General features: G+C 39.7%; 1 protein-coding gene across 5 annotated transcripts in view; it reads right to left on the minus strand.

Moving 5' to 3' along the window:
- Nucleotides 1-2350: 2350 nt before the first annotated feature.
- The window catches only part of LOC121946863 (SKI family transcriptional corepressor 1 homolog-B-like), a 22403-nt gene continuing 13306 nt past the window's right edge, over nucleotides 2351-11447 (minus strand). Inside the window, exons 4-12 of one of the 5 annotated variants that reach the window (XM_042491699.1) lie at nucleotides 10464-10849; nucleotides 9085-10259; nucleotides 8394-8484; nucleotides 8234-8287; nucleotides 7993-8055; nucleotides 6927-7001; nucleotides 5841-5915; nucleotides 5186-5251; nucleotides 2351-2835 (exon numbers count right to left, since the gene is read on the minus strand). In XM_042491699.1, the coding sequence (XP_042347633.1) occupies nucleotides 2738-2835; nucleotides 5186-5251; nucleotides 5841-5915; nucleotides 6927-7001; nucleotides 7993-8055; nucleotides 8234-8287; nucleotides 8394-8484; nucleotides 9085-10259; nucleotides 10464-10839 (2073 nt within the window). In that variant the 5' untranslated portion in view covers nucleotides 10840-10849 and the 3' untranslated portion in view covers nucleotides 2351-2737. Of the gene's footprint in view, nucleotides 2836-5185; nucleotides 5252-5840; nucleotides 5916-6926; nucleotides 7002-7992; nucleotides 8056-8233; nucleotides 8288-8393; nucleotides 8485-9084; nucleotides 10850-11447 lie in introns of all 5 variants that reach the window. The other 4 variants (XM_042491675.1, XM_042491667.1, XM_042491691.1 and 1 more) reach the window with 4 other exon arrangements.

Consider the following 11447-nt stretch of genomic DNA (forward strand, 5'->3'; position numbering starts at 1 on the left):
CAACACATAGAGATGCAAAACAACTGTACAAACATGCAGCCACACAAGGACGCAAAACAAAAAGGAGCAAAACTACTAAAAATAGACACAAAGCATCCACAAATATACACAAAATGACTTGAAAGAGATGCATTATGACTACAAAGACACACAAAAAGTCCACCAAGAGAAACAAAACCACTACAGAGACACAAAATGCCCACAAAGACATATGAAAATACCATAAAGAGACACAAAACCATCACAAAGAACTCAAAATGACCAGAAACAGACACAAAGCATCCACAAAGAGACACAAAAAACTCCACAGACACAGAAACCTACACAAAAAGATGCAAATTAATAACAAAAAGAAACAAAACAAAGCAAAAATGACCACAATGAGACAAAAAATGATCACAAAGGAATGTTAAATTACCACAAAAAGAAGCAAAGCTACTCAAATCAGACACAAAGAATCCACAACATGACTACAAAAGAAGTCAGACAACTGCTAAAAGATGCAAAACCACCACAAAGAGATATAAAACAAATGCACAAATGACCACAAGGAGAAAACGACCACTAAAAAAGTCACCAAACAACTACTGAGAGATGCAAAACCACCACAAACAGATGGAAAATGACTACAATGAGACACAAAAGAAAACAGACACAAATGTGACTGTGTCGTTTGAAGTCGTTTTCAGTCTCTCTGAGTCTTTTTTTAGGGCCCCATTGACACATAATTCACCCATGCTTGTCATCACACATCAACCTTAATCAATATTTCTTAATGTTAAACAGCTAAATGAAAACACGTGAAAGCAGCGGATCATTCCCACACTAGTTCAGATCAGTTCATCCTCGCAGGCCTTGTTAGTATTCAAAGGGAACCGGCTTTGCCACGGAGGGCAATTACCCTCACAGAAAATTAACATTCATTGTGTGTCAGTGACATTATGCGAGTATCTGTCTCAGTATGAGGCATCCAGGGAGCGAGAGCCGTGTAATCAATATCTATTAGTCCTCCCATCAGAAGAATTAGATTTCACTATTAGATCAGCCTGCTCCCCTGACTCCACGTCAAACATTATAAGTTGACTGGACATGTCATGCACCGATGTAGCCACCTAATGAAAGAGATCATGTTGAACTCAAATACAATAAGAGGAAATATGATCCGTCTCACGAGGAGCTCTTCTGTGCAGAGGCCAGTAGGTGTCAGACTCACACCAGAGAGAGAAACAAACAAAAAGTAAAGCAGAAAGTGGCTTTCACATTTTATTAATATTGACATGGGTACATACATAAATGGGGAAATGATGGGTCGATTGTGTCAGAAATAACAAATGAGAGAAATAAAATGCAGCTGTGTGAATGGCAGATTACACACACACTTCATACAGTGTTTTCCTCTTATAAAAATCAGATGAACAGGAGGGAAAGGTTTTGGTTTTGTCTCACAGATGCACGTAATAATAGAAAAAACCCTGAAACAGAGAAAATTATGGGATCAAATTTGTGTTAAAATAGTCTTAACTGTACATGATATTTATAAATGGCTCAAGATTGTTTCTTTTTAACCCTTGAAGCCTGGATCATCTTCTTTTGCATTCAGATGCCTTTTACAAGCTGTGTAACAGTTTTGAAACCTGAGCAAACTGGTTTGATTTCCTTCAAAAATATGGGGAAAAGGAAATGAACAACTTGACAAGAAATGTCCCCAAAATTGAGAGAAATCAGTAAACGGTGACAAGAAAATGACCTGAAAATTTGTTTAAAAAAAATGTGAGGGGTGTTCAAAAACTGTATTTATGATTATTATGATTAAATATTTTAAATAGTGTTACATAAATAAAAACTTTTTTTTTTTAATTTCAGGAATTTTTGGGGTCATTTTCTTGTTTGTTTTTGCTTTTCACTTTTCTCTTTTTGTGCTTGTTTTCAGGGTTTCTTTTTTGTAACTTATAACTAATTTCTTGTAAATTTTTGGACCATGTCTTGTTGAATTGCTTAAAGCCTTCTTCCCATATTTTTATGAATAGTTTAAATCAGCAATTAGCCCAGGTTTCAGAAGGCTTATTATCACTTCTTAAAAGTTTGACAGAAAATCTTTTATTGTTTGGTGTAAAAACTGAACAGCTGTCGAACTAAGTGCTCACAATAATGTACTCTTCTTTAAACATAATTTGATAAAAAGAATTTGGTATCGGACGGCATGGTCAAATTTAGAAATGTTGCCCATTTAAAGTGCTCAACAACATATACAGTGATACAAATAATCTAAACAATAAATAAAGATAAATAACAAATAAAAACGCAAGACATTCAAACAAGCAACAAAAGCTAAATAATGAGATTTTAAAATTAATATCACAATTATACGAGCCATTGCACATCGTCACGTGATATATATTTATATGTATATGTATATAGTGTTGTTTTTTTTAATTCTCAGAGTAGCTAAAGAGCAGTTTGATTCAGAGACACTCCTTGGTTTGAGCTTCAGATCAACAATCCTTTGACTCACAACAAAAAGGAATTAAAATCTCTTTTACTCCAGAGTTCAGTTTTTGGGGAGGAGAGGTCGAAACCTTCTCCGAGTCTTCATCAAGTGCTAAAATCAGTGTATCTACAGCAGGTTGGTAATCCTTACAGGTGGGAGGTGAACACATGAGAGCTGTTGAGGCGGACCTGTGTGTGTTTTTTATTTTTTTGGCTGTGCTGAGGTCAGGTGCGGGGGTCGTGCCGGGCACTAGGGAGGCAGCAGCGGAGGTTTGAAGGTGCAGGCTCCGGTGCACTGGCGAGGGGTGAGCATCTTGCAGGAGAAATGGTGAAGGGCATCATGAGCTTCTGGGGAGGAACGAGTCCATCAGTGAGAACATGCAGACAAACACTCACACTGATTATTGTTCAGTTCACAGGTGAAAGCTGTTTATTAAACTAATGTTAAAGGATGGGGTCACATTTTATTAAGTCTGCCTTAAAACAGAACTCACATGCAGATTTGTGCATTAAAACAGTTTTAGTGGTTGTAACTGTTCCTCCTGTCTCTATAACCCAGTCTCACTCCCAGCTTGTCAAAAACTGACACTTGGTCACTGGCCCTCGACGTCAGATACAGACGCACTGATGCACCCTTGAGCTGTGGCGTGAGATGCACCAGCAAAGATGATTCTGAACCAACGGCCGAGGGCTCGACTTAAAAAAAGCACTTTTAGAAAACGCTTGATGGCGTTTTTACTGCGTCAGTTTTATTCAGATCTGTTGCCGTGACAGAGTAATTTGTCTTATTTTAGTGGTGACATACCTGTAGTGTTTAACAGCCAATTGAAGTGCTGCACAAAGAAAACAACGACTTGATTTATTAAAAAAAAAAAAAAAAAATCTGTTAAAAAGAGCAAATAGCGATGCTGCGGGAAACTACAATAGTATAAAATGTGAGAAAGTCCTTATAGGGCAGGCATGACGGGAGGTGGATGACCTTTGGCTGTTTGTGTCCTGTGAGAAACCAAAAGTCAGCTGAGTTATTTTAATAACTTTGTAGTGGGCTTATATATGTGGCATACTATGCTTGTGATGTGACACGTGACGTATGTGATGTTTGTTACATGACGTTCCATTACATTAGCAAGAAACTTAGTTTTGGCCAAAACCACGATGTTTTTTTCTAAATGTAACCATGTACTTTTGTTGCCTAAACTTGAGAAAGTAAACCTAAAAACAAAGTTCCTTCCTTCTGCTCTAAGTTAAGACAGACAGTTTGCACTTAAAGAGCTAAAATTTCACATTTCCTGAGAAAAAGCACATTTATTTTGAAAAGACACAACTCATATAACAAGCATATATTGACAAGCTGTCCCTGAGTGTCCAAAACTGATGCCGGAGGGGTACCTCTGTCACAGTTTAACCTGTACGCCCACTCACCAAGCGCCAGTATTTGGCAAATTGGGAGTGAGAATATGTTGATCTATACCAGTCATAAAGAGATCTATTATTAAACATGATTTCAGTGTAAGGCATGAAGGACGAAATCCACAGTCCTTATTCTGTATAAAAACAGCTGATGTTAACTGGAGTCTTTGGCAAAATGAGTCACACATATATTCAACTTAATGTTTTTTTTTAACACAAGATTTCCTTTTTGCGATATCTTTAGCCAAGGTTAATCAAAATGTAGTGCACATTTCAGCAGAATTTCAGAAAAATGGTAAATATAAATGAAAATTAGAAGTCTGTTTATCAGGGATAATCAGCTGGTGATGCTTATCTCCAGTGGGATGCCAATAAACCATTAGAGAGGAAGAAGGCGCAACAGGATGATGTAATTAAAAGAGTGACACTCAAAACTCGAACATTGGAAAACCATGCAGAGAATTTGCTGAAAGTATGGTATTTATGTTTGTTTCATGAATAAATTAGAGAGGAAGGTTGCACTCTCCGCGTCGCTCCACATAGAAGTGATGTTTTCATCTGATGCCATTTTTAGTCTCTTTAGTGGACTTTTAACTTATTGATTTATTCTTTCCATTGCACTTTGCTGCATCTTGCTTTTTGCTGAGTTTAAAAACACTCTTGCAAAGCCTATTTTTTTCTTCTTTTTAATTATCCATGTTTCCAGTAAGTTTTTTATGTGCACACAAGCACACCTTTGGACCAAGGGTGCAGGTTTTGATTCAACGTTGTGGGGTAACCAATATGAAATGGGGGTTTTGGCTGGAAATTTTTGAAACACTTAATTTCCTGCATTCTGGTAAATTTTTATGCAGCAGTTGTGCATTTTCACCATCAATTTATAATGTCAATCTAATTAATATTTTCAAAACAAAAATCCTCTGCTACTTCTGTGTTTTGTTTTGTTTTTTAAAAATATAGTCACTTTATTCGACTTTTTTCTGAATAGTGCTTTGAACAGAACAAGGACTGTGGATTTTCTCATCACTTACAATTAAGGGATGTTTTAATAGTCAGAATGGACAGGAAGAACAATTAAAACAACTGTGATTATAAACACACATATGTGCATGTGTTGTTTTAAGCCTTTAACAAATGCAAACATATCCTTTAATGGTGTCTCATTGTAAATATTGATGACACTGATCACAGGAGATGTTTAATAAAAAAAAGTAGCACTTGCATATTTATGCTTGTGGGCACAAAATGACATGTATTCATGTTCCTGTTTTGGACCAGATAAATTTACCTTTTAGCTTCTGCTGTATTGCATAACGAGCCTTTCTCTCTTGGTCCAACTCGCTGCACAAAGTGTCTATCCAAAAATAAAAAAATGGTCAAAAAAGGAATAAAAATGAATTTAAAAAAGAAGATGTGAGCTGCTGCGTAGCATCTGAGGAGTGTAATGTATGCTGTTTGCCCCTATGGTATTTAGAGTGACCCCTCTGTGTACTTGAACCCTGTATTTAAACAACTGTAACATTAAACCAATCCTTTAACGGTGGCATTAGTTGCTGTCTACTGCATGTAACCGATACAGCACTACATAATGGTCTGTCCATTCAATTTTCCAGAGCATGATTTAGGAGAAAATAACCTTTGCAAACAAAACAACGTGGTTTCAGTTACACCCTCTGATATATTATAATTTACTCAACTACAGGAGGAAAAAAGATGGAGTTTACAGGAAAAAGGCTGGACACAAACCGCCAATATTTCAATATGCAAGTGTCACTTTTCCTTTCTTTTGTGAGGCTAGTTGGTTCAGATTGATTGATACGGCCTATGTTACTTAAACACTTTGTGTGTGTGTGTGGCTATTTTTCCTATAAACTTAAAGAGCATTGATCTACATCCGCTTTACAGTCATAATCTACGGAGGCACAAGAGAGAGAGAGACCAACCTCGAACAATCTGCAGCTGCTGGACCATTTCCTCTCTGTAGGACAGCTCACGCTTCATTTGATCCTGAAAATTATCTGAAGAGTACCGAAGGCCACGTCAGATGGAAACTCTCTGACATTGTGGGGGTAATTTAAAGACACATTCCTGGATGCAAAGGACACAATACAACTGGCTCTTCTCCACTAACATCGAGGCTGCAAGCACAGATCCAAACAAAACAGATCTCTCACAGCAAAATGTTGCTAATCACAGTCTTTTCTTTATCTCATCAGAAACACTGTAAAATCTGACAAGTTGATATTGGTTAAAATAATCTTAGAATCAGATTGGCTTGAAAGAGTAAATCTAACTATAAATCTTCATTTATGTTTGCTTTATATCTAAGTACTTGAAATGTATCTGAATATCTTAATTTTGTGAAGTTGATGCAACTTAAAAATGAGGAGTAAAATGTTAGCAACTTCAGTAAAATCAAGTTAGTCTGACCTAACTTGATCGTGACAAAGAGGATTTTGCCAGTGGCGACGTTGGGAGATCTGTGAGTTCTGTTTTGCTAACATGTTTAAGAAAATGCAAACATGATTGACTGGTATACAACCAGCAGAGTGCAAAAATAAAGCGCAGTAAACCTGGTTTACTGAAGTTGCTAAAACTTGGGAGTTGGAAGGGAGCAGGAGTTATTTTGCTGTGCTCATAGGTTTCTCTGAAGTGAAAAAGGTCTGAGAATAGATCAAATATAAACACTTGAAACTTGAATCTGATCACAGAGACAAAATTCTGAAATTGTGCAGGCTTATTTATAAGCAGATCGGTTTTCTTTTCATCTAACTCTTATCTTCACAGCAAATTATTGCAGACAAATAGAGATAACTTCAGTGAGAGATTAAAAAGACCATTTCAATATCTTGAATTAGGATCGGGCTGACACAGGAGGAAGGAGCTGAATGTAAGTCTGAGAAAATGGTCAAAATTTTATATTGATGTTAAATTGAGCTCCATTATTACTAGGAGAAATGGGATAAAGAAGAAACTGGGTTTTGAATGTTCTTTTGCTGTGACTTGGCTGTGACTCAGTTTTGTCCTACCTTTTAAATGCTGAAATTCTCTCTCCAACTTTTTCCTCAACTCCACTTGTTCCACAAGCTGCTTTTGCAATTCCTCTGCAAAGCCAAAAGCCAAAAAATGCATCAACTCATTTTCATCGGTGCAGGACACATCATTATTCACCCTAAAACACTGAAACATGTGACACTTACAGGACTTCTGAATCACAAGCAGGGGTGCGGTGCAAAGAGAAGGCAGGCACCATAATGCAAGGAACCACCAATAACAAAAATATCTGCAAAAACATTTTCTTCTCTGTCCCCATCACATTAATTTGATTCCATTTACTATGATCTCTTTTAAATTTCTGCACATTAAGATTGATGTGCGCCCAGTAAACCGACTTCAGGTGCGTTTACACCCTCGATAACAACCATTTCACCGCTTTCCTCGCACTCGCTGCCACAGTAATTGCCATGCATTGCCTGGAGCCTGAGACGATAATAATGGAGTCCCAGGGTTTTTCCAAGCGTTGTAAAATAATTAGCTGCCGTGCCTCGGGGTTATGGCTCTGTTCGTTAAAATATTAATAGCCTCTAAACGATTTCCTCTTACAATAATAAGTCAAAACTCCCACATCTCGTGATTAAGTGGTTTAACAACTATGGAAACACTTTAGGCCTACAAAATGTAAATTCACAATTGGGTTTTTGGCACGTCATCTTTAGCAGGCCGTGGGCTTTTAGCTGCATTTAAAATGAGGTGGAATTTAACTTTTTAATGTTAATATAACAGACATATCTTATTTTTGATAATTAAAACAACTCTGGCAATTTAATTTGAGTTTATAAAATTCATAAACTTAATAGCAATGAATTGGCTATTTTTTAAATTCCGTTTTATTTCTTACTCTTAAAAATAACAAATAAATAGCTGTCGTAATTAAACATGGTGACCAGGCTGTATCTAGCTGCTGCATAAATATATATTTGCAGGCTGGCACATTACAAATCAAACAAGGAATAATTGCTGATGATAATTAATATCACCTGCTACACCATTTTCTCTCGCTTTTATTTCCTTTTGATCCCGAAAACAGCCTCTTACCTTTAGCCATGTTCTCCAGATCTCTTTCATGCACGCTGATGTCGATGCGTAAAGCTCCATCGGCTGCACAAAAACAATAAAACACATAATTTAACCCACAAATAAATCATCTCTATAGCAAAAATACCGTAAAATGCGTACAAGGAAGTAAATCAAAGCAGCTAAAAACGATAAATCAGGTAGCTTTTAAGCTTTTTATGATTTTCAAATCATAAAATATAAAACAAAACTAATTTAAAACCTTGTCTGTCCTTTTGCTCCTGGTAGTTGCGTATTTCAGACACGTGTTGAGCACCTAAAACATAAATAAGTAAGCACAAACATTTTCAATTAAAAGCAGATACAAAATCCTCCAAAATGTGCATGAATAACCAAAAACCATAAACTGTTTCAGTAATTACCGTTGGATCTGCGGGGGCTGCTCGAGTGTTTCGACCCAAACGACGACGGCTCGTTCAAGAGCACGTGGCCGTCCTTTTCATGAGCGTACACCTGTAAAATGAAGCAGACAATCGCGTTTAATAACGCGGACCAATTACATGTCATTTACTGCAGTTCTTCACATAATGGAGGCCCCTTTTTTTTCCTTCTAAATTAAGCAGCAGCCCTGCAATTTGTTGTGAAGATGGTGGGTTCAAAAACACTAATTTGGTGGTAAAATAATTTTGTTTAATTATATTTTAATAGGAACAAATAAAAAGTAAATCAGGATAAATTTGGCTTTTGTATATTGATTACCGTGCTGGAAAATTGCTATATATTAGCACAAACCAATGTTGCTCCGTTTTCTGGGTTTTGGGGTAAATTCATTTTCACTGATTTTGGAGTTAATCATCGGTCTTTACTCATCTTGCATGGCCTTTCACCCCCCCCCCCCCTGCCACAAAAGAAAAAACATTAGGTCGCCCATAATAATTAGCAAAAATGCCTGTCTTTAATTTGATTTTATATATCTTTATTCCAGGCCACTTGATCTTGATTACATTTTTATCGGCCTCCTCTCCTCTAAAAGCTCTTTTCATATTCTCCACAACTGCGACAATTCAACTTTCCCCACGGGGATCATTAAAGTTTCATTTTATCTAATCTTACTTCATGAAGAGGAGAGCCATTACGCATCCGTCTGTCCTCATCTGATGACCCTGTGAGCACGGTGTCCTCCGGTGATGCTGCTGCTGCTGAGGGACTGCAGGACGCATCAGCCTGCTCCTGTCTCTCCTCCGAGGATACCTGCTCCGGCGCAGGGGAGTCACGGTGCTCTCCTCCTGGGGAGATTTGGATCGTCTCCTCCTCATCTTGACCCCGGTTGGACTCCACATCCACGTCCGGGTCGTCGTCGTCGTCCTCCACGCTGTCCCTGTCCGGTGATATCGATCTGTAACTGGAGCTCTCGCTGATAAAATCCGGGGACAGGTAGCCAGGGCGCACGCCGTAGCTGTCCCGGTTACCGTAGAGTTTGGCGATGGTCTCCGCGTCTTTTACGACCGGTCTGAAGGCCGAGATGTAGCTGATCTTCCTCTGAGGGGTCTCGTCCCCGGATTTGTCCTCGTCGTTCCTTGTGGAGGAGGACTGGGAGCTGGAGCAGCGCTCTCCGCTGTCCTGCTGGTGGTGAGGGAGGTGGTTGGTGTCTTTGGGTGTATTTGCGCCCCGGTCGCTTTGGTCCGATAGGTCGAGCTCTCCCTGCCGGACGCCTTGCAGCTCTGGGAGAGGTTTGGGTGGAGAGCCCGGGTAGGGCGGCATAGGAAGGCCGCCGGCTGTGGGCCAAAACATGGGGAAGGCAGGGTAGAGCGCGTCCTTTGCGCCAGGCCAGAACACACCGGAGACGTTGTTCTTGTTCGCATCGGGCACACCGTCGCTCTTTTTCTGACACAGCCCGTAGCTGGGGAAGCCGTACGGGTGGTGGGGGAACAGAGGTGGGGGGATTTTCTGGAGCATGCTAAAGTTCTTGCTGGGCACCGGGATTACTGGGTAGGTCCGTGCGCCGCTCGCCAAACTATTGTTTCCCTGATCCTCGTCGCACCGTAAAGTTTTGTGAGGGATCTCAGGGGAGCTGGTTTGGGCCAAAGTGGACGAGGCTTGTGATTTCATCGACGAGGACACCCCTGACCCGCTCATGGGCAGAGTCCTCTTTCTGCTCCCCCCGTTGAACATGGCCTTTACATCCTCCCACGCGTGATGAATGTCCTCGGATTGCTTTTTGTCCGTCAGTTTCAGGTGGCGTCTCCACGAGTTGAAGTTGGCAGCGTCCGGCTGCAGGTACTTGGAGTCTGGGGTGCGATGAGAGTGGAAAATGAACTTATTCGGGGAGAAATACATGTTGCAAAAGCTGCACTTGATGCACTTTGCTCTGGAGCTGTTGTATCTGGCGGGGATGAAGCTGCCCCTGGAGCCCCAGGCGCAATCATGAGACACGTCAAATGCGAAATTTTCTGGGAGTTTTGGCGGGCTGTGCGCCCCCAGGAAGGACTTACAGAGCCGCTCAGCCTCCCGTTTGGTGATCATGCCACAGCGCCTGGAGGAGATGGGCATGGCCCCGGCGCGCCGCAGGAGCTCCAGCTGCACGGGGGTGCACTGCACACAGGTGATGCCAAGAGCGACGCGGCGGTTGTGTATCTCGTTGTAGCTGTAGTTTTTCAGCAGCGTGTTAGAAATCTGCGCCAGGCAGAGTCTCTCCTTACCGTCTATGACCAGACACACGATGGGCACCCCGTACAGCGCCGTCTCACTCACTTGGTTTGGTTTGAGGGAGCTGGGCCCGGAGAAGCTCGGTGCGTCCTGCTGCTTTAAACTGGGGGAAGAGCTGGCGTCTCGTCCCGCGTCTCGAAGCTGTCCGGGCATCGACTCCATCCCTGGAAGCCTGTCAGTCAGAGAGGAAACAGTAGTGAGCCCGAGGGGGTGTTTGACAGGATGCAAAAAGCACAATATTATCAGTGCATCATCTTAAAAATGGCACTAAAAAACAATTCCACACAATAAAAAACAAAACAAAAATCTAAAAAAGATGCCCCCCAAATATCTGGCAAATAGAGATAATAAAATGACAGTTATTATTATATCAATACCTATTGTTATAACTATAATTTAGTAGCTGTCAAGGTAGTAGGCCTACAAATACTGATGTTTACAGGACATACTACTACTACTACTACTACTACTAATACCACTACTACTACAATTAATATTAAAACAGAATTTCAAAAAATCTAAAATGATTAAAAAAAAACAGTTTCTTTTTATCCACAATATCTGGCAAATAGAGACAATAAGATGACAATTATCATAATTATATTAACAGTTGCTTTTGCTATTATTAAGAAACTGCAGGGGCAGTAGGCCTGCAAATATTTGTATTTAGAATTAATAATAATAATAATAATAATAATAATAATAATAATAATAATAATAACAATAATACCGAATTTTATGAAAATGACAAAATACAACTAACATCCGTT

The sequence above is a fragment of the Plectropomus leopardus genome, chromosome 1, assembly GCF_008729295.1.
Source record: "Plectropomus leopardus isolate mb chromosome 1, YSFRI_Pleo_2.0, whole genome shotgun sequence".
Classification (NCBI taxonomy): Eukaryota; Metazoa; Chordata; class Actinopteri; order Perciformes; family Serranidae; genus Plectropomus; species Plectropomus leopardus.